The sequence below is a fragment of the Oreochromis niloticus genome, linkage group LG18, assembly GCF_001858045.2.
Source record: "Oreochromis niloticus isolate F11D_XX linkage group LG18, O_niloticus_UMD_NMBU, whole genome shotgun sequence".
In the NCBI taxonomy this organism is placed as follows: domain Eukaryota; kingdom Metazoa; phylum Chordata; class Actinopteri; order Cichliformes; family Cichlidae; genus Oreochromis; species Oreochromis niloticus.
The window spans coordinates 8,936,832-8,959,388 of record NC_031982.2 but is presented as its reverse complement, the minus strand read 5'-3'; the positions used below and the strand labels follow the sequence as shown (position 1 = coordinate 8,959,388).

Sequence of the window (22,557 nt, the reverse complement as noted above, 5' to 3'; positions counted from 1 at the left end):
TTTATTCCTGTTGTGTGTCCTCCTCTGGTTTCAGCTCGGTACACTTCATATTCTGGAGGCCATGAAAGAAGCAGGACATGAAATCAGAACCCTCTTCCTGTGTGGTGGATTGAGCAAAAACAACCTGTTTGTACAGATTCATGCTAATGCTACAGGTAGGAAATACCAATAACATGGTTATATGTATAATTTGAAACACAGTAGCACAGTATGTACATTTATGATTTATTGAGAGTAAGAAAGAATGTTTGTATTAGTATTTCAATAACTTGACCACAAAATAAAGATTAAGAAGAAAAGTTTAATTCCGTGCAGCTTCCAGTAGCTGACTTTGAAGTTTAAAGAGTCCCCCAAAGTCTTTTTTAATGGCACTGCACAACAAGACAGAAGAAGTTCCTCCTAGGATGGACCTACATGTAACTGAAGTGTGCACAGACTAAAAAACAATATAGTAAATTTAGAATAAAGACAATCAACAACAAGAAATAATTAATATATAGTAGGAATATGATACAGGAAGACGTTGAAGAACATTCCGGCAGAGAGGACCTGGAGAGAGGAAAAGGTAAAATAAGTTCTGTGATAGCTTTAGCCTATTCCATGTCTTCAATCTCATTCTCAGGATTGCCTGTAGTGTTGCCAGACCAAACTGAAGCTGTGCTAGTGGGAGCAGCAGTGCTGGGAGCATGTGCATCAAGACACTACAGCTCTATACAGGTAGAGTGAAGTTACAATACACACGAGTCAAACAACAGGGATTTGGCAGGAAATGCTTTTGAGACTTAATTAACTTAATTAAGCACTCATTAGATATAATATCTGAAGAAGAGCATCTCTGAATGGGCAACATGTTAAACATTGAAGCAGATGAGCTACAGCAGCAGAAGACCACACCGGGTGCCACTCTGTCAGATAAGAACAGAAAACTGTTCTGATGTGACATTAAGGTTCATAAAGAACATGAAAGCATAAATCCAACTGCCTTTTATCAACAGTTCAGTCTGGTGTTGATGGTGTAAAGGTGTGGGCGATATTGTTTGGCACACTTTGGGTTGCTAGTACCAAATGACCATTGGTCAAACAAACACCTGCAAAATCACGAAACTGGAAGTTTTTTCTGATATGTCACAACACCAACACCAACACAATAACGTGTTTTATGAAGTATCCCGGTGGAAATGCACTGAAACACTGTCGGCTGTCACAGTGGAAATTTGGATTTGCTCTTTTGTACAAGTAGAGATGGAGGTGCATAGTGTTTTACTCCAGTCTGCACTTTGACTTTAAGAGCTGGCTTCCCAAAATACATTCAGCGATTGTAGAGTAAGTTGTTCATTTTAACAGTTTTTCTGTTTAACAGAGTTAGATAAGGATTAGAATCTGTGACTGGCTCTTTAAAATAATTTAATAATATTAAATTTTCACGGCACTGGGTCTGCTGACCCAGTGTTTGTGTTTTTGGTTTAAGCTATACTCTTTGAATTATGGTTTTCTGTTTGTATTATATTTATAGTTCCTGGTTTTTAGGTTTCTTTATGTCTTCCCTGTGTCCCACGTCTTGTTGCTTTTGTCTCTCTGCTTCATGTTCCCGCTGTTTCAGAGTCTGCCATGTTTCTATGTCTCAGTGTCAAGTCCACGTTTCTGTGTTATGCTTCCTGTTTACTTTTACTTTGACAGTCTGTGTCCTTGGTTAATGTATTCTGCTTTGCTTCCTTTGTCTCATTATATCTGATTTGTCCCACTTGTGTTCCCACCTGTTCCCCATCATTGTCTTGCCTTCGCATTTAAGCCCTGTGTTTCCCTTTGCCCTTCGTTGCATCGTAACCTCACTGTGCTGTGTTTCTCCCTTCGTGTTCCTGATGAAATTCTAGTTCTCAGTTTGTGTTTCGTATTTACTAGTTTCCAGTTTAGTTTCTATTTTATATGTTCAAAGTTTTGGTTTGTTTTTTTGGAAGTTTATTTCTATGGAAAAGTCTTCCCAGCAATAAAAGCTGCTGCTTTACGTTTCATTCTGTGTCCTACGTTTGGCTCCTACATCCTGCCTGCCACGGCGCAGACCTTGACATACATACATTTCAGTCAAAGAGGACACGTTTGATGAAGTGGTTGCATTTGAAGAACATATAAGTAATCCCATGTTTCTGAAACTTGGCTTTAAAGGGATGTTTATGATTTTTAAAAAGCAGAAACATCCTAAAAATTAATTTCTTTTATGCTTTGAACCACTTCATTATAAATACAATATGGATAGCATTTTTTAAAGAGACTGCCCCTGCCACTTAAATGTAAACTGCATATATCCCAGTTTATTTCGTAAAAGCCAACATCTTTTTTTTGTCAGCATCATAGAAGACTGTGTTGTACAGCTGTTTCGAGCAGTTGAGCAGTACTTGTAAACTAAATACGAAATAGATGGAGTGTCTCTTTAATCCAGGTCAACTTGGTATTTTAATGTTTAGTTTACAGTTTACAGTCTGCAGCAGTTTGCAGTTCTTATCATTAAATGCTGTAGTGTCGTGGAAACACAGCAGAGGTCAAACATGACACAGGTTATGTCATACATAATCACTGACTCACTACCTGCATCTGCTGGGCGGAAACAAACTACATAATAAGGAATCCACTGTGCTGGCTTTTGTTACAGAGAGGTATGGATTCATCTTGTGTCAGGTCAACTCATCATCTCTTTGTGTCTCAGCAACACAACTCTGAGCAGCCTCAAAGCCAGACAGACTAAAAATACGATGCTGCTATTTGGACGAGGATGCACCTGTCAACCCATTTACGAACATAGACACAGCAGGCAGTTATGTTGTCTGAGCCTCCGAGCTGCAAACCGTCAGCTGCATGGATTTTGTAGGTTTAGACAGCAGAGGGGCCTTGCACTGCATTAATTATAAACTCCGCCACAGCAGCAGGCTGCTGCTCTTACTATAACTGGGTCATGGCTGACATGAAGCTGAATGAGTGTGCTATCATTTATTGAACGAAATTCATGTGTGCGTCTTGTGTTTCAGGAGGCCATGGAAAAAATGGCTAAAGTGGGGAAAGTCATCCAGCCTGACAGGGAAGTCCAGAGGTGAGGAATTCAGCAACGGAAAGGAAGCGCTTGACTCTGATGCCTTCTTTGTGTTTAATAATTGATATAGTTATGGGATATTTCAGGAATGAAATCTGAAATATTCAGCGGGCATCAAATTTATCTCATGATTTTCTTTATTCCGTCCTTTTTTTCAGCTTCTATGAAAGGAAGTACAAGGTGTTCCTGCGACTGCTCGCCCACCAGAGGGAGTGCCAGGCCCTCATGAGCCAGAGATGACAGTGCTGGTGGGAGGTGTCTGAGATGAAGCTCGCTCTCTGTGACGCAACAGTGATGACAAATCAAGAACGAGACGTCTTAACCTTGCTGCTTTTTTCAGTATAAATAATGTTTTTTAATTCTATTATGGGGGTTTAACATTCTCATGTGATACTATGTCATATATGCAGGACTTATCAGATTACATTTGGCATCAGATCTCTGTGTAAAACTATGTGTTTCAAATTGAGGCTGAATGGGACAAGTGGCAGTTAAAGTCATGGAGTGTTATCTTCTAATGCATTCCTAATAAATATTTCAAATGAACACTCCTGTCTCTGTCACTCCAGCCTAATGTGTCTGGATAAACAAGCTAATGTCCTTCCAGTCAGCGCTCAGTGACATTCATTTTTAAACTGCTTGTCCTTTGTTCTCTCCTCACTCGACTTCATCCCTCCATTTCCTGTTTTTAACACCTCTCTTGTCCTTAAATTCTCCTGTCTGCTGCTCACAGAGGGGAAGCCTGTTGCCATCGTTCCCCCAGATAAAAGTTGATAAGCTCTTAGCTGATACTGTCAACCCTGTGAGGAGGGAACGCCAAATCCCACACAGCTGAGTTAACACTTCAAACAAAACTAACTTAGGATACAGAGGAGGCCAGGGACAGTGCTAGCCAAAGCTAACAAAGTCACAGAGGAGATCCTGGATAGATATATATATATATATGTAAACGCAAATGGCAAGGCTTTTGCAGTTGTAAGTGCAAGAAGATAGATTTGATGCTTATTACCAACCTTTTTAATGTGCAAACACCACTGGTTGTAAGGCAGGAAGAACTGCGGCGGCTTGTAGCTGAGGCATTGGGTGAGAGGGGACTGCTGGCGGATGTGGCAGTTGCGAATGGGGCAGGCATAGCTGATGTGGAGCCACTAGGTCCTGTACCGACTTCTTCCACTAGTCCTTCTCTAACCACTTCTATAGCTCCTCCCAGTCCTGCGGTGGGGGATGTCAGCTGAGGAACTCCAGCAGATGCTCCGCATTAAGGAAGTGGAGCTGAGAAATTGGGAGCTGGGAGCTGGGAGCTGGAAGTGGAAGCGATGCATCTTAGGGTGAAGGCGTTAGAGCTGGAACGCCAGCCTAGTAGCTCCATCCTACCACCGCTCACACCGTGATGTCATTACAGATCCAACAAGAAGCAAACCTCAGCCAAGGCAGCTCACTCTTTGGGCAGTATGGATGTAGGCAGTAGCATATACATACAATTTTGTATATACATACATCATTCCCTATATTCTTTTATGTTGTCAATACAAACAATGGCAGTAAGAAACAATGTTTTCAAAAGCTTTATTATCACGGTGACCTTGAGATGAATCTATTGACCTTGAAGGAGGTTAGAGGTCAAATGTAACATGATATTTTAAATCTTTATATAAGGTACTTTCTATATGTTAACAATACACACCATATTTGTAAGAATTATAGTTTCTAACTTATGAGGCTTTTTGTCAATTTTTGGCAAATAAATCATTAAATTGACCTTAAAGACCTTGGTGGATATAAGATTGTTAACATTACCCGACTCTACACCACTACAAAGTTTGCATTCATTCAAATTCATTAAAAACTTTACGAGCTATCGTGTTTACACACAGAATGACACGCATGCACAGAAATGCTACCAAAAACATGATACAACATGTTTTTGCTACCAAAAACATGTTGTATGACCAAAAAAACTTGGTCAAGGTAACAAATCCAGTGAAATCGGTTAATTTGTCCTTGCAAAAGTTTTGCATCATCACTGTCAGCAGTTTAATATTAGACCAGTATTACACACTGTAAACATTATTGCCAAATTTAATCGTGTTTACTGATTTAAGCTTGTCATGCTCAACTTGACAGCTGTAAAGAGAAGAGTGGGGAATTATATAACTTAAATTTTGTTACAAGTTGCGCCTCTTCTCAAAGTATCTCCACTTCCAGCTTCAAAAACCTAAAACGTCCACAAATGTATACAGTAGATTTAAACCTGCAGGTCCTGGATTGGCCAGTTGAGTCTGGCGCCGCAAGCAGCTCAGTCCCATAGACACTTGTTGAAATGCCACATTTTACAGCATTAAAAGGGATGTTTACTGTATGGCCCGTTGTGTGGTACAGACCACCCAAGAAATTTGTTTTCAGCCTCCCCTCAACCCTAGATTACATGGATGGGTGAGCTTGGTGAACTGATTAAGGCTCTGAGGGAACACATGAGTGTTGACTGATGTGTTTCATGGAGCGTTGCAGTGAGATGTCGCCACACTCACATTTTCCAGACCATAGAGAGAATGTACCTGGCTTCAGAACTATTCAGCAGGCGTGGATGTTAATTTGAGCAGTAATGAGAAATCTTTTTGTATTTGTGGTGGTGTAATCCCAGACTGCAAAGAAATGTTTCTGCAGCCTGAATATTAAACTGCCAGCTGCTGGAATGCATCCATTTTACTGGCCAAGGGAATTCGTCATTGCTGTTGCTATTTTGAGTCTAGTTTGAATCAGCACACTGTTTGGATTCCTCCATCATCTGAGAAAGAGGTCACCAAGATAACAGTGGATGATGAATGGATCCTGACCACCCCATGCAACCCTTACTAGGCATGCAGATGAATGCTTTCTCTAACATCTGCTTCAGCTTGTAATTGAACTCCCCTTTGAAACATTTTTCAAATCTTTCTATTTTTTGTGATATTGTATTCATTTATTTCATCATTTTTCATGTCTGTAACGGTCATTTGTTACAGCAGTAACAGTTACTTAACACTAAGCAGAGCTATTAATGTTTGTATGTTGCACACCTGAAGTTTATGTATGCAACTTTCAAACCAAGCTAAATGCTAATGCTAAACTAACACCAAGCTGGAAAATGAGGACAACAGAAACCAGTGGTGTCATGTTGGCTACGTCCATCTTTTATGTACAGGTTTGTGGAGACCTTCTAAAGAGTCAGCTGTGCATTTTCTCTTATTAATATCACAGTTGATTATAGATGAACCTTGCTAACCAAACTAGCTAGCTCTTGATTTAGTGCAAAACTCCTCAGATGGTATGACAACATCCAGGCATCAATACGGGAGTAGCTTATGGGTATGGATATTAATAAACCTATTTGTGAGGTCATATTCTTATATATACAGCTTATGGCTTAAATAGCATCATAAACATCTTACTTTTGATCCTGTAAATGAAAATGTCATGCCAACAGTATTTCTGCTAAAAAAAAAAAAAAAGAGACTTATTCTGCCACACGGTAGATTTAAAAAAAACAAAAAACTTTTATTCAAATAGTAATCTATTTCCCCATGACAGCTCCTTTCCATCTGTCTTCTTAGAAAAGTAGGTAGCTTGTCTCAGTTAGAACAATCCTATATCATAAGGCACTGGTATTCATTCCATCCACGTTGACTGGGACTGATTCACAGCTGGGATGTCTATCAACCAGGTGAGAGTAGCTGTCCATGCAATGGACAATGCAGTCCACGTAACAGATGCAAGCGTTGAATATCAGCATCCTTTCTGCCTGTGCTTATGGCTGGGGTGTGTAGCGCAGGTACTTCTTGCCAGAGGGGAGGTCTTTGGTGTAGACGCCAGCTGGGAACAAAGAGGCGGCCTCTTCTTCAGACATACTCGGGGGAACCATCACGCAGTTTCCAGGCTGGAGGAAGAGACACATTGCAAAAAGTCTGCTGGTCAACACAGCAGCTGCTGAGGTCCTGTAGCTATTATCTGTGCCTTCAGCTGCTGTAATAACTGGCAGCAACTGAGGTCACTTTCAAATGCATGGCATACCTTCCAGTCGGCAGGTGTGGCTACTCGCTTCCCTGCTGTGAGCTGGAGCGAGTCCACCACTCTCAAGATCTCATCAAAATTGCGTCCTGTGGTGGCTGGGTAAAGCAGGGACAGCTTTAACTTCTTGTCAGGACCAATAATAAACACCTACATGGGGGGAAAAAAAGGTGAGAGAGTTTGCCAGTGAGAGGGATAACAACCTTCACAGGAATGAGCAGAGATGGGGCACCAATTCTAAAAACAAATGTGTGTTTATGTTCTCACACAGCGGGCAGTAAGGGGCATGCCATCTTTGTCCTTCTCATCTGGGTCCAGCATGCCCAGGGCGACTGCCAGCTCCCGATTGCTGTCCGCTATGATGGGAAAGGGCAGCGAGCAGCAGGCAGACTCCTCACAGTTGTAGGCCACGATGTCCTAGTCACACACAAGAAGAGATGGAAGCCCTCCATTAGATATTCAAAGCAAGTGTGAGTGGTGCAACACTGATTGTGCTTTGTCATATATACACTGCTACTCAGATTTCAGTGTAGATTTCTGGGATGTGAGGAAATAATCCCCCGCATTATTTAGGTCACAGTCATATAGACTGTGGAGTCCTGGCCTGACGAGTTAGCTTTTCTGTGTTGGGCCATCCGACTTCGCCAGAGGTTGTTTGGTTTCCCCGATGTATAACTGGAACTGATCACAGCCACAGAAACAGCAATTCGAAACAACAATATTGCAGACGTGGAAGCAGAGCAACTACGGACAAACGTTTTGGCCGGTCTCAGCAATGCAAAGCCCCCACCATCCAACATCAGCATGGAGGAGAGGAAGGCACTCACATCACTTAGTAATGACAACAACATTATTATCCTTCCGGCAGACAAGGGTAGGTGCACTGTTTTGCTAAACCAGAAAGCCTATCATGAGTAAATTTTATCACTGCTCAGTGTTACGGCCCTAGAAATTCAACACCCACCGACAGAAGTACAGCAGCACTATCGAGAAAGAAGCTCTTTCTCTTTTGCTTGCACTGCAACATTTTGAGGTAGATGTCTGTGAATGTTCTCAGTCATCCAGGTCATCGTAGTCTAAGGAGCTTGGAAAGAAAAGCGTCTGGACTTCTTTAGGTTGCTTGAAGACGTTTCACCTCTCATCCGAGAAGCTTCTTCAGTTCTAGGGTCAAATGGTGGAGAGTCCCAGATTTAAACTCTGTGGGAGTTTCCCCCCCCAAAGAGGGACAAAAGGACCCCCTGATGATCCTCTACCTAATCACATGAGCCAAGGTGTGAAAACCTTGCAAAGATTAATAACATAAGAATGAATTTTTCTCATTCAGCATCTGTTATGTCGATCTCTACCTCATCACGCCGTGTCATTTTGGATACTTTCTCTCCTGTTTCACTACCTGAGCTGGTAAAACTAGTGAATTCAGTGAAAGCATCCTCTTGTCCACTTGACATTGTACCTGCATCATTATTCAAGAATGTCTTCCAGGTTATCGGTCCATCTGTGCTCACTCTAATCAACTCTTCACTGGCGTCTGGTATAGTTCCGGTTTATTTTAAAAATGCTGCTATTTTCCCACTTTTAAAAAAACCTCAGCTAGACCCCTCTCTTTGGAGCAGCTACAGACCAATCTCCAAAGTACCGTTAATTGCTAAGCTTCTAGAAAAGATTGTGGCTAAGCAACTTATAGCGGCTCTAGACAAACATAGCATTTTTGATAAGTTTCAGTCCGGCTTTCGTAGAGCTCACTCCACAGAAACAGCCCTTCTTAGGGTCTCAAGTGACATTTTGATGAATAATGATGCAGGAAAATGCTCTGTTCTACTCATGTTGGACCTAACATCGGCTTTTGACACTGTTGACCACCACATCCTCCTCGAAAGGCTTAAACATTGGGTTGGTGTATCGGGTACTGCCTTGGAGTGGTTCTCCTCATATCTACATAACCGATCTTTTTCTGTGGTGGTCCCCGATTTTAGGTCATCTTCTACCTCCCTTACTTGTGGTGTCCCTCAGGATTCGGTTTTGGGGCCTTTATTGTTCTTAATATATCTTCTCCCCCTCCAGCATATAATGGGCTCTTTTGAGGACATTTCTTATCACTGTTATGCTGATGATATTCAGTTGTACATCTCTTTTAAGCCCCAGGATTTATCTAAGCTGCAGCTTTTAAATGACTGCTTAGATTCTATCAAATGTTGGATGGCTGTAAATTTCCTCCAACTCAACGAGGGGAAAACTGAAGTCCTCATATGTGCTCTGGACAGATTTGTATCCCAGATAGTGAAAGCCCTTCGTCCTCTTTCTGTGTATGTTAAATCCTCTATCAGGAATTTAGGTGTCACTTTTGACTCGACTTTTACATTGGATGGGCATGTGAAACCTCTGGTTCGGTCTTGTTTTTATCATTTAAGAAATGTGGCTAAGTTAAGACACCATTGCTATTTCAGCTACACTGGCTTCCTGTTGAATTTAGAGTACATTTTAAGATCCTGGTCTTGACATTTAGAGCCTTGCATGGACTGGCACCTCCCTACATCTCCGATCTGCTACAGCCCTATGTCCCTAGCAGGTCCCTGAGGTCATCTTATCAGGGCTTACTTGCTATAAAACAGACTAAAATGAGAACTAAGGGTGACAGAGCTTTTGCCACCGTGGCCCCGAGACTGTGGAACTCTCTCCCTCACACATTAAGAACTGTGGACTCGGTAGTTGTTTTTAAAAAACAACTCAAAACTCACCTTTTTAAAACTGTTTTTGGTTAAATTTCTGCCTGTTTTATATTGTCTGTTTTTACCCTTTTATTATTTGTTATCTTATGTGCAGCACTTTGTGATTCTGTCTAGAAAGGTGCTATATAAATAAAATTTTATTTATTTTTATTATTTATTTATTTAAAACGGGTGTGGGTCACAATCAGCCAGGGTTTCGGGTGAGCTCATTGTGAAACATAGCCCCTCCCTATCATGTGATTTCCTGAGGTCAGATGGCCCAGGGTGTGAGTGGGCGTTGAGGTATATGTCGGTTCTAGTTCAGCACCTGTCTTTGTTTACATCAATCACAACACCCTTGTGTTTTTGACTAGGATGCAAAATTCTAACCAGAGGCTCATGAGATCGTCCCTCCTAGTACAGGATTTTAATTTGGAGATCCATCACAAAAAAGGAACCGAGAATGTGATAGCAGATGCACTGTCGCGTGGTTTTCTCCACTCCTAAGTGCCAAACATCTGTACAGGAGATGTTTGGTCTTGGGAAGGGGGTTGTTGTGCTGTGTCTTTAAGACTCTACAGGTCCTTCCTGATTGGAGAGCTGGTGGCAGCTGATTGGTCCCCTCGTCAGGTGGCTGTTTTTAAAAATACCCCTGCCCAGCAGTTGAGCGGCAGCGACTGACAGCAGCAGACCTGACCCTGGCTTCCAAACCTTGTGCTATTCGTGTGTGGTTCCTCAGATTTATTGAGCTTTGTATATAGTGTGTAAATTAGTCTTCACTTGTAAATAGTACATTGTAAATAGTAGGGATGGGTACCAGTATCTGGTGCCATTATGGTACCGGTTCTGACATAAACGGTAATAACCAGACTGGAAGGCAGCGCACATTTCGGTGCTTTAGTTCAGTGCTTTTTTTTCCTGAGATGTCATACACTTTGGATTCTAGCCAATCATTTTACCTTTCCAAGGATAGTAGGTGGGCCCAAGTACATACGTTCTTTTAGAGCAGAGCTACAGATTAAAAATGCCCAAGGCGAAGCAGTCAAAAGTTTGGCTGTACTTCACCGCAAAAGATGCAAACTCAGCAGCCTGAAACAAGTGCTTTAAGGTGATACTGTGCAAAGGAGGTAACACCTCGAATCTGATGAAACCCCTGGCGACGCATAGCGTTTTTTTAAAAGCTGAGAAATGCACCGTATTTGATAGCTTGCTGCAAGACCTCACACTGAGCACATCTACTGCGGGTGTGGTGCCTGTTATCGGACCCGGAGTTAGCAACATCCCCCAAGAACCCGAAGAGCAGAGTCCTGGCCCCTAGCCCTGCCAGCGTAGCAGAAATGATGACAGATGATGATGGCAGCATCAGCCGTTCTTCTCTGCGTGAGTAGCTTAATGTTGTTCGTGTGTGAGTAGGCTAACCATGTTATTAAATTAATGCACGTAAGGTGAACTATCAAACACCGTCGTAGTTACATGCGGCTGTCTTCTTGTTTGATAGAGTGATACCATATATGCCCTATATCTGCAGAAAAGAAAAGGCTAACATTGTTATCCTTTTACAAAAAACAAACAGCTAAACAGGAGAGGTTTTAGGACAAAGTTTGTGTTTTCCATTGTTCTGTGTATGGTTTTGGGGACCAGGGCGGGGTCACTTCCTTTTTAACCCTAATGCTACGTTCCTGTACCCCTAGACTGGGGCGTAACACTCAGTGACAAAAATACTTATGAAACAAGACCCAGGAAGTGGTTACAGGAAGAGGGTGATAGGTTGTCTTGTTCAAACTGCTTCAGACAATACTATTGACTGGACCTCATACCACAGGCTATACCGAAGGGAATCTACACCAAGTCTGTATGGTTTACCTTAGATGCATAAACAGGGTGCACCTTTAAGACCGATTGTCTGTATGATCAACTCGATCACCTATAACATCTCAAAGTTTCTGGCTTCGATCCTCAACCAGAGGCAGCTGTGAACACCACATCCAGAACACCTTGGATTTTGTTGAGAAGGTGAGAGACGTCATTATGGAGGCAGAGGGCGCATTGCGCGCAGTGGTATCGAGTAGCGTTTTGGGGCACAGAGGAAGAATAAACCTTCCTGTTGTGAAACTAACATCAGCTCAACGTGTGTCCCTTTTTCTATTCTTTATCACAGCACCACACGTTGTTGAACAGGAAACCAGTTGCCACTCTGGTCATCATCTTAGGGAGGCAACACGACTACATGTGTTTGCTTTTGTAACTGTGGCTTTGTTATCCTACCCTGGAACACCACCAAGTCATTGGTTCAGGTATGTTGACACCTTGAGATGTGCCACAATTCACTGATCACATTAACTCGGTGGACCAACACATCAAATTTACCAGGGAGGATGAGGAGGATGATGATGATGATGATAATAATAATAATAATAATAATAACAATAACAAAAATACATTTTATTTAAGAAAGCGCCTTTCAAAACACTCAAGGACACTGTACACAAGCAATAACAACAACAAACATAAGAATTTACAAAATTATAAGGATAAAACGTAGAGCAAATAAATAAAATAAATTAAAGTAGCAGGATGGAAAAGCTTATGTGGAATAGGCTATTGTGAAAAGGTGAGTTTTGAGTCTGGACTTAAAAAGAGGGAGGGAAGTGATGTTTCTTATCTCAGGAGGAAGGGAGTTCCAAGGTCGGGGGGCAGAGCAGCAGAAAGCCCTGCGCCCCATGGTGGCTAGCCAAGGGGAAGGGACGGAAAGAGAAAGAGAGGAGGAGGATCTGAGACACCGAGAAGGAATGGTGAAAAGGATATGAACAGTGGCAGGTTAGCCTTCTTAGGCTGTGAGATTTCCATAAGTAATCGGGGACATTTAAAAGTTGATGTAAACCTACGTATATGGATCAGTATTTAAGGTCTGACTCATCATCCACCGGAGCATAAACTGGGTGTCATCAGGACGCTACAACACAGATCCAACACGATCCCCACAGACACAGTGGCCAAGGAAGCAGAAGAACATCACATCAAGAAGGCCCTGAGTAAATGTGCGCAGTGGTCTTTGAACAGTGGTTGTTCGTATAATAATCCTATTTTGCCACTGCCACAGGAGTGATGGTTGCTGATTATGTGCCTTGATGTTTTATTGTAGATATTCCACAGACATTATTAATGACTATTATTTCTATTAATCATTGTGATTTACAACTTCAGAGGCAGTATACAGTACTTAACCTTATACTCGGGAAGAGAAGTGATGCTCATTTCACAGCTGGTGCAAAGGCAACATGGTAGACTTTGAAGTGCAATATATATTTTTAAAAAGCACCAAATATTTGAAGCAGGAAGACAATTTCCCACACTGGTTTTTCAGGCTTTCTTAAAGATATATAGATTGATACTATATTGATCCCACAAGGGAAATGTAGCAGTTGTAACTGACGTTATCAAATTGAGTGCAAGCAGTAAAAAATGTTGGCTGAGATAGTCTCACTTTTAGCCTCTCTAAGCCAAACTCTAAATACACAGTATTAATACACTTCCCATAATCACAAGTCTCGCCCTTCTATAGATGCTCAATATGGTTCAGACACCTTTCATCTCAGTTTTAAATTAACAGCTTGTGGTCGAAGCTTTATTTGTGTTGCAAATTTTTATGCACACACTATATATATAGTCCTATATATATAGTCCTATATATATATAGGAGTCAGGCCTGCACAGGCTCAGTGTTCATTGTTCATTTGAGAAACCTGAGATTTTAATAGGAGTGAGGTTTTGAGTGAACCTAGAAGGATTCATTTATTTCAGCATGTTGTTGGAAAATCCTAAATACCCACATAGCCCGGCATTAGTCCAGATATCTAGATGTCATTTGCCTTGCAAATCTCTTGTGGCTTGTTTAAAGAACAATGCTCAGCTGGGAAGTCAGAATGCTGAAATATCACCAAGCTTGGAGCACGGTTCACCAGCTAGTACCGACTTCCTGCTTTCTTTGTGTTTTTCCAATACTTCTAAATACTTAAATGTGTGCAGCAAATAAATAAATAAAATGTAGTAACAACACCTTGGCCCAGCCGTGGTGATCCTCCAGGAAGTCCACTGATAGGGCGATCAATTTAACGTTGCGTTTACTGAACTCACTGCTGAGTCTGGCAGCTCGGCCCAGCTCTGTGGTGCACACAGGAGTGTAGTCTCTGGGGTGGGAGAACAGGATTCCCCATCTGAAATGAGTCAGATTTACCATCATGCTCGGCTCAGGATGAGGCCTCTCAGAAAAAAACGAGGCCTCATCCTGACCCAGTTTCCTCTCAGCAGTCTGCATTTCTTGATATTGTGTGTGTTACTGCTTGTTTCTGGGTTTCACAAAAGGACAACAGGATGTCAAACGAGTGTAGCAAATATGTTAAAAATGATGGCAAAGTTGTTTTTTCTCCACCTTGAGGTCAGCGGTCTGCACATAATCACTTTCACTGAGCTCAAAGGAGTTTTTTTCTCAGGTTTGACCTCAATTTCATTCGTTCAGCTTACAGGTGCTCTCAATATCAGAAGACTCACTGTCTCACAAAAAGATCTGATTACTGATAGATGCACTAAGAGGTAAAGTGTTATTTTTAGATACACTTAACTGAGATCGCACTTAGACCACAATGCCGTCATTACAGGTACAGTATGCAGATTTTAAAAATGCCACATGCAGTATTTTAAAGCAGAAGTGAAAAACCATGACAGGAACTACATCCCGCCCTCTCTCCCCGCTCTTAAGCGAATTCTCAATAAGTCTGTAAACCTGCAGCGTAAAAAATAAAAAGTCACAAAGTCTACTCACGAATCACCAAGAAATTCGTGGAGTTTAATTGTGCCAGTGGTGGTCTCTGCCTCGAAATCAGGAAACACGTCTCCGAGCAGCAGCCCCGGCATGCTGTGGCCGTGGAAGTGTTTAGTCCGGTGTGCAGTAGCTCTGGTGACAGCAGGTAGCGCAAAATAAAGAAGAGGCGGAAACCACGCACGCACTGCGACAGCATGATAGACCCAATTTAGGTTCATAAAAAGCGCTGCGCTCTGAGCCTTTAGCGTAGTTGTGACACATTTTGCGCTCAGACCGGTGCCGTGAAGAGAATATAGACATTTATTATTATGAAATGTTTATTATGACACAACTAACAAAATAGTCAAACTTTACAGTCAAGGCGGGCCATCTGGTTCACAAGTGATAACGTGTCCGCTGGGTTTCCAAGTTTAAAGAAAAAGCCTAAAGCTCAACACCGGACCCGTTTAACGAGCACGGTTTTGTGGATTCATTCTTGTCACGTGACAAGAGCGGTCCCGTTCTAAACTGGTACCATTTATCCCCTGTAAACCGGGCAGGATGTTACGAGCTCATCAGGGGCCATAAAGGAGAGCGGATACACGACCTACGGCACTGTCCAACCAAAATGTCCTCACCAGGGTCCAGGCGGAATAGTTACCGTGGAGCTGCGTGTGGAAGCCGGGCAACGTTTGAATACCAAGTCCGTCGCCGGAGCTCCAGCTGTTCTTACTTTGCCTCTGGAGCGCAAACCGGAAACTTTTCTGTCAGACTGAGCCAGCCGATATTTACTGTAACGCTCCGGTTTTTGCTGGCGATAGATCTATGGCTGTCCAAACGGCTCGGAGTGTGCGCCTGTGAGGGGTCTGCATGGGGCGGCATACGGCCCTTGGTCCGGCTGGTCGAGTTCTCCGGTCATGTCATCCCGTGGCTCATCGGCACCGTGTACACTCTTCTCCGTGGACGAAGTGTGGAGGAGCAAGAGATCATGCTGAATTTGGCATTGGGTAAGTATCATTACACCATAGTTAGGATTTCTGTCTTTAATGAAACAAAAATATGTCTGATTTAATAAATAACACACCTAAGTCCACAGCCATCAACAGGCTCGATATTTACAGATTTACAATAAATTTACAATATACATTTACAATATATTTACGTATTAATATGTGTGGGTTGATGTAAGGGATTTAATCTAGGATTTGAATTTATACTAATTAATTCTGGGCATTTAACGTTAAGCTGGTGAGCATGGAGGCCTTAAGTGGAAGCAAGAAGTGCTACAAAGTCAACCTGACTTTATTTAGCTGTCCGACGCTCTCGCAGCTTCATATTTATCACCACATTGCCGATAAGCCGGTGCGTTATTATGCACGTTTGTGCCATGGTCACAGTGGAACCCGTGGCATTCATAAGTGGCTCTCATGCTTGGTCAAAACTAGATAATGTTAATAGCTCTTAATGTCCAGAGACCAAAATGAGTCTAACTAAGTGCCAATTAATGCATTAGCAGGAGTGAATGGTGTTTGAGCCAGAAACAACTGCACGACAGCGATGGAAAGTTTTTCGTGGGAGCTGTCTGAGATGTGATGTATTTGCACGTGTAGATTATATTTGTGAACTTGCAGCTTTGAGTTCAAGCGCTGTGCTGGTATACTGTATTGTGTTGTGGTGAAATGCCAGAGCTATTTCTGGTCTATAAAAGCCCAGGATGCCATGGAGATTTGGAAATAGTATATGATGTTAGACCAATCAGATATTGACCGGGTCAAAGACCTTTATCTTTTTTTTCTAGGTCAATAAATTAAGCTGGTTATATGCTTTTACTTCAGCCTTGCTCAGTGCCCCAAGGTGTTACATTAAGAGATCAACATGTTTAAAATCTTAACTATTGGTTGATTCAACTGAAATAAAATTCCACTTGACTTCAAAATGGTTAGCAGAGTGCTAACTAAAGCTGCTAACCATGGTTCACTGCAAAATTTGATAAGTGACCTTTACTATAATGATGTACTGAAAACATCTGAAGATGTTTGAAATACCTAGATCTCAGTTCTTTAAATATCTGAAAGTCCTCATGGACTATCAAAGATGTTCAAATGTAATTTATAAGCTCCTAAAGCTGCTGAGCTCTTTGATAATGTACTTTTGAACTTTGGGCAAGGCCATTTGTATAGTATTCGTTGCTAATTCAGAACCTGTGTTAGGAAGCTTTTTCAAGGGAAACATGGGAAAGTTTGAAATGTGATGATAAAGTGATGGGATAGGATATTTAGGGGCATCAAAGGAACTGCAAAGGATGTAAAAGTATTACTTAGCCAATTTAATATCATTAATCATTTTTGTTGGACACAGTGCCGATCATGTAGATTTAGCTCACAAATCTAAATAATCTGCCAGCAATATTAGTGAGAGTAGGGTCATTTATGATCATGTAATAAATTCCAGAAATATTTTTTCTGGATTATAAGCATTAAGAAACAAGAATACAAACTGTGATCACGGCAGCAGACTGATTCTTTTTAGAGGATGTTGAAGAGGTATCCTTGGTGTGAGAATAGACTGAGAAAATATTAATAGTTGCAGCATTTGGAAAAAAATGTCTTGAAATAATTTGAAAACTGGACAATTATTCAAGAAAGCAGGGAAATTTTTTTACTTTTCCTCAGAGGACTCTTGACTTTAGGCCGCGAGGTGTGGAGCGATGCCAGTCGGCTGTTTCTCAGTATAAAAAATATATAAAACCTTAGTTTAGTAATTTTTTTAATTAAAGAAGAAACTCAAACAAAGTCACCATGATTAAATATTTTATATATAAATTCAAGACAACTTTTCCACAGTATTTACATTTTTTGGGGGGTGAATTCAGTGTTGGTTGCATTCCTGTGCCCCACACACTGCGTGGTTACAGCAACACTGGTACTAATAATCAAACCCTGAAAAGGCAGTCTCAGTTAGCGGGGCAAGCTAACATAGGAAACCACATGAATTCACAAGCTAGTCGAAACACAGCCTAACTGAAATAATGATCACAGCACCGATAAAGCTTATGAAGCTAAACATTATCTTTACCACAAGTTTTTCTTTCGCAGAAATGCCCCATACTTGGCAACATCAAGTGCTCAATTAAGCAACTGCGTGCAACTCAGAATGGGGACAGAAAGTACAGCTAACTTAAGCGAGAAAACAAGTGTTTCAAAGCTGGTACAAATTAAGTTCAACACACTAAAGTAAAACTTTTGTTTGTATTTACAGTGTAAATCTATAATTAACGGAAGCTTTAAATAAATGTATAAACAACTGAACAACTTCAGCTGCATTTTTACTCATCTTTTCAGCTATTTAGTTTTTTTTCTTATATATTTTAAGGAAAATGTAATAATAATAATAATAATAATAATAATAATAATAATAATAATTATAATTATTATTATTATTATTATTATTATAATATTTATTATAATTATTATTATTGTTATAAACTAATATATATCTAATGCAATCTTGTTGTTATTCACATCCTAAACTTTAAAAACTACTCTTTCCTCCCCACAGCTCTGATTTTGGATTTGCTGTTTGTCAGACTTGTGAAGACTCTGGTCAGACGTCGCATGCCCGCCCAGAACCGCTCGGAGATCCTCTCCACCTTCTTCGTGGAGCGTTATTCCTTTCCCTCCGGTCACGCTTCACGGGCGGCCATGTGCGCCCGGTTCTTCCTCGCCCAGCTGGTGGACACAGACTCCATGCGGCTCCTGGTGGTGGGGTGGGCTGCTTTGGTGAGCCTGTCCCGACTGCTGCTTGCAAGACACTATGTGACAGATGTGGGCTTTGGCTTGGCCATGGGCTACTGCCAGTACAGCCTGGTGGAAAGACTGTGGGTGACTTGGAACTGGTTGCAGGACGCGCTGCTCATTGGCCTGGGAGAGAGGCTGAACAGGGCTTACGATGGACTCTGGATGATAGATGGGAAACATTAGGTCAGGTGTGTGTGCATGTAGGGAAATGGTTGAACATGAGTGGGTAATTCTGAAATTCCTGATTATTGATGTTATTTTAGGATACTTATATGTTTTTCAAAAATCTGTATCAGCGTTATGTGTTTGTCTTTGTGTTTACTTTTATTTTTAAGTAGAAGTATTAAATGTTTTACCTCCATTAAGCTGCTTGTTTGCACATCACTACTGATAATGCATGGACTTAATTTCACAAGCCTGAAACCAATGTTGAATTTATTTAATTAAATTTTTTATTTTAAAAAATTACATTATTTTTTTTGAGTGCGTGTGAATGTTTAAACTGTGGTATAAAAAAAGAGACTTCCACCTTGACATGGTTCATGATGTGAGAATTTCATCTGTTTGTTTATCATGTGGTTTAGCAGTGACTTGTCACAATCCAGTGTGTTTGTGTGAACATTGTTGTGGGGAAAGTCAACTCACACTCAAGCAAGTTTCCATCAGCTGCTGCTGCTGAGTCTCCTGACTGTCATTGCACGGTAACACATTCCATCTCATCTTACAGTGTTGATAAACTGCTGCCACCACCTCCTTTTTAACATACCGAATACCACTTCCAAATCAAACAGTTGCTACAGAAATCGTAACACTCGATACATGTGGGTTTGGAGTTAACATGTTGAACAGGTTAAGAGAGCAGACGCTTGGGTAGCCTACATAAACAGAGCTGGAAAGTGTGACAAGTTGTGTTCAGGTTGCAAGTGGGAACATGGGATATTTTCAAGAAAAGCTGCTTATTTTTATTGACTTTCATATAATGCAGGTGAGCTGATGTGTGGGTGTGTCTGTTAGCGGTTTTATTAGTCCAAGAAATGTGACAGAAGTAACCTCATCTCTTTCAGTTTCATCGTGTGAATACATATACTCCATATTTCAACTTTTATTATCTAAATTTAAAGAACACAGTTGTGTTTAAATAGGAACAATTTTCTGAAGGCTTTCTGTAATTATAAAAGGAGAAGTACATTTATTGAATGTACTGTGTATCTTAGAACCTCAATTCCAAAAAAGGTTGATATGCTGTAAATGTAACTAAAGCCAGGAAAGTATATTTTAATCATAATACAGCATGGAAAACATATCAAAGGTTTACAAAGAGAAAATATATAATTACAAGAAGAATATTAGCTCATTTTGAATTTGATGGCTGCAACAAGCCTCAAAGTTTTGCCAGAGCCATGTTTAGTACTGTAAGACAAATCCTGTCTTCTTTTAAAAGCAGTACGTAATTCTCTCGGGAACTGAGGGGTCTGCCGAAGATGCCTCCTGGGTGAGGTGTTGGGGGCATGTCCCACTGGGAGGAGGCCCTGGGGCAGACCCAGGACACGCTGGACAGATTACATCTCTCGGCTGGCCTGGGAACACCTGGGTGTTCCCCCGGATAAGGTGGAGGAGGAGGCTGGGGAGAGGGAGTTCTGGACTTCTCTGCTTAGGCTGCTGCCCCCGCAACCCAGCCCCCGGATAAGTGGAAGAAGATGGATAGATATTTTTTGATGATGCTTGAAATGTTTTCAGTTGGTGAAAGATCTGAAGTGCAGGCGAGTTCTGCACCCAGACTCTCCTACTATAAAGCCGTGCTATTGTAATAGCTGCAGTATGTGGATCAAGATTGCCCTGCATGTTTCAGCAAGACAATCTTGAAAATAAATTGGACTGGATGGAAGCATGTGTTGCTCTAAAACCTGTACACAGTACTCATGCTGATGGGGCCTTTCTTGATGCGAAAGCTGCTAATTCCACAGGCGCTAATGCAACCCTTTTGAACTGAGCACTGATAATATGGTCCCCTCGTCTTTAGTTGGGAGGACATGGCGTATGTTTTCCAAAAAGAATACAAAATTTTGGATTTGCCTAACCACAGAACCGTTTTTCTCTTTGCCTCAATCCATTTCTGGATTCAGAAATGTTTCTTTGCACAGCTTTAACCTATGTTTGTGGATGGCACGGTGAATACATTCACAGACAGTGAATGAGCTCATGCAATGGTTTCCATGACAGAATCATACTTTTTTCAATTCAGTGCAGACATTCAGAAATTTAGCAATGATATTCAGGCTTGTCCTTTGCACACAGAGATTTCTTCAGATTCCCAGAAACGTTTGATGACGTTATGTACTCTGAAAGATTTCCTTGCAACTTTACACTGGGGAACATTCCTCTAAAATTGTTCTACAATTTGTAGATACAGTTTTTTTTGTGATTGTCAACCTCTGCTCATATTTTCATCTAAGAAGTTCTGCCTCTCTAAGATGCTATTTCTATAACCTGACTTGTTGCCAATTAACCTAATTAACTGCAAAATGTTTCTCCAGCTGTTTCTTTTTAGTACCACCTTCTTTTCCATCCTTTTGTTGCCCAGTCCCAACTTTTTTGATGTTGTTGCCTTCAAATTGAAAATGGGCAACATTTCTATTTAATGAAAAATTGTATTTTTCAGGAAGTAGCATAACAACGAGGAAGGATCACTGAACCCACAGTCCAGCCCATCCAACAGTAGTATTAAGTATAAGAATGGACTAAGGTTGTCCTTATCTTATGACATTAGTTAACTTAGCTAATGCTGCCTGTAGATAAGCCTGTGGTTGAGGATGTAGGAAATAAACAGCACATTAGCTTCCAAAGCTGAGCTCCTTTGCTGGTGCTGATTCTACGTGGCATGGTTTGTTTTTGTTTAATGAAGACATAACCATATTTTAATGAACGTGGGCGATGCCAGCTAATGCTATTTCTAGCTAGCTTGTTTATTTCATTAGGATGCTAACTTTGACTAGCAAAAAGGAGCCTAAAATAAACTACATATTGGAGAACTGACCACCCCACCGCTTGGAATATCTTTTCGTACAACCAGTGCTGAACAACAGAGGTGGGACGTAAATACTTCATTACTTAGTTGAATAGAATTTCCAGATAGCTGTACTTGTTTGTACTTTTACTCCCTACATTTGTACTCAAATATCTGTGCTTTCTACTCCTTATATTTTCAAAACAGCTTGTTACATTAGGTTTAACGATTTTGAGGTAAGTTTTTATTTCTTGGTACTGTGGAATTTTATAGCATTATATAGCTTTTCAGCATTATATTGTTTAAACATTATAATTTTAAGCAGGCCCCTGTGTGACCTTAGGAGTAAGAATAGTTGTAGCAACATCACAGGAAAAAGATGCATCGGCGAGATACTAAGAAATAGTACAGAAGTTACAGTGGATAACGGGGGCAACAGGGCAGCGTTAAGAACAGTCTAACACATTGGATCAGTATAGACTAGAAAAGCAGAACTAAGGAGGAGAGCGTAAACTCCCAGCGCAACACACACTTGACACCTACAAACCGCACACTCATGACACTTGACTTGACCCACACACACACACTCCTACAGTGCAGACAGGAAGACACACACATTGCAGATAGAGACATGTACATCACACACACACATTCACAATTAAGATATGCAATTAAGAAAGGGGTTAAAGATAGGGCAAGACCTTAAAAGGAAAGGTAGAAGATGATAGATGAGGAAGAAGTTGTTTTGATTGAAACTGTGTATGACGTATAGGCGAACGTGATAACAGAATAACAGGAAAGGTGGGAGGCAAATAAGGAACTTTGGAATATTATAAATGTAACAGTTTGAAGGACTGCCCTTTGAATCTGCAAGAGGCTTCATGCTGAGCTGATTCCCTTCTGCGCAGGGGTTGAAATAAAGAAGTTGATTGAATTGAAGAAGTCTGTCTCGAGTCGTTCGTTCGTTTTGGTTTTTCACCAGGTCAGAGAAAAAGGATCGGGAGAGGCGTCAACTCGCCGACAGTTTTGTGCACCTTAAAACAGATTTGTGCCTAAATGAAGGGAACGATGAGGCATAAAAGACAATCCTATTGGTTTAGCCATCACCAGCGCTTACGGCATACAGCGAA

At 41.1% G+C, this 22,557-nt stretch overlaps 3 protein-coding genes across 4 annotated transcripts in view; 2 read left to right on the top strand and 1 right to left on the bottom strand.

Moving 5' to 3' along the window:
- fggy (FGGY carbohydrate kinase domain containing) overlaps nucleotides 1-3,505 on the top strand; it is a 17,997-nt gene extending 14,492 nt beyond the window's left edge. The window contains exons 13-16 of one of the 2 annotated variants that reach the window (XM_003453327.5): nucleotides 35-155; nucleotides 623-717; nucleotides 3,018-3,079; nucleotides 3,238-3,505. In XM_003453327.5, coding sequence (XP_003453375.1) covers nucleotides 35-155; nucleotides 623-717; nucleotides 3,018-3,079; nucleotides 3,238-3,319 — 360 coding nt within the window. In that variant the 3' untranslated portion in view covers nucleotides 3,320-3,505. The remainder of the gene's footprint in view (nucleotides 1-34; nucleotides 156-622; nucleotides 718-3,017; nucleotides 3,080-3,237) is intronic. The other variant, XM_019347456.2, reaches the window with a different exon arrangement.
- On the bottom strand, nucleotides 3,408-15,418 carry LOC100706151 (peroxiredoxin-6). The gene is made up of 6 exons (XM_005458070.4): nucleotides 15,288-15,418; nucleotides 14,648-14,779; nucleotides 13,886-14,042; nucleotides 7,391-7,540; nucleotides 7,127-7,273; nucleotides 3,408-6,992 (listed from the first exon to the last, which is right to left on the bottom strand). Exons 2-6 carry the CDS (start codon nucleotides 14,737-14,739, stop codon nucleotides 6,864-6,866), a joined length of 675 nt encoding a protein of 224 aa, XP_005458127.1. The 5' UTR covers nucleotides 14,740-14,779; nucleotides 15,288-15,418; the 3' UTR covers nucleotides 3,408-6,863.
- Nucleotides 14,798-22,557, top strand: LOC100692642 (phospholipid phosphatase 6). The gene is made up of 2 exons (XM_003453328.5): nucleotides 14,798-15,633; nucleotides 18,185-22,557. The coding sequence occupies exons 1-2, from the start codon at nucleotides 15,255-15,257 to the stop codon at nucleotides 18,604-18,606; spliced, it is 801 nt and encodes a 266-aa protein (XP_003453376.1). The 5' UTR covers nucleotides 14,798-15,254; the 3' UTR covers nucleotides 18,607-22,557.

Excerpts from the sequence above, each read along its gene's own strand:
- LOC100706151 (XM_005458070.4), bottom strand. The coding sequence starts at position 14,739 with ATGCCGGGGCTGCTGCTCGGAGACGTGTTTCCTGATTTCGAGGCAGAG. Across the intron at positions 7,541-13,885 it reads ATCACCACGGCTGGGCCAAG|GACATCGTGGCCTACAACTG; the intron begins GTGTTGTTACTA and ends GTGTGTGACTAG. Across the intron at positions 7,274-7,390 it reads TGCCCCTTACTGCCCGCTGT|GTGTTTATTATTGGTCCTGA; the intron begins GTGAGAACATAA and ends CCCCCCATGTAG.
- LOC100692642 (XM_003453328.5), top strand. The coding sequence starts at position 15,255 with ATGTCCTCACCAGGGTCCAGGCGGAATAGTTACCGTGGAGCTGCGTGT. Across the intron at positions 15,634-18,184 it reads CATGCTGAATTTGGCATTGG|CTCTGATTTTGGATTTGCTG; the intron begins GTAAGTATCATT and ends TCCTCCCCACAG.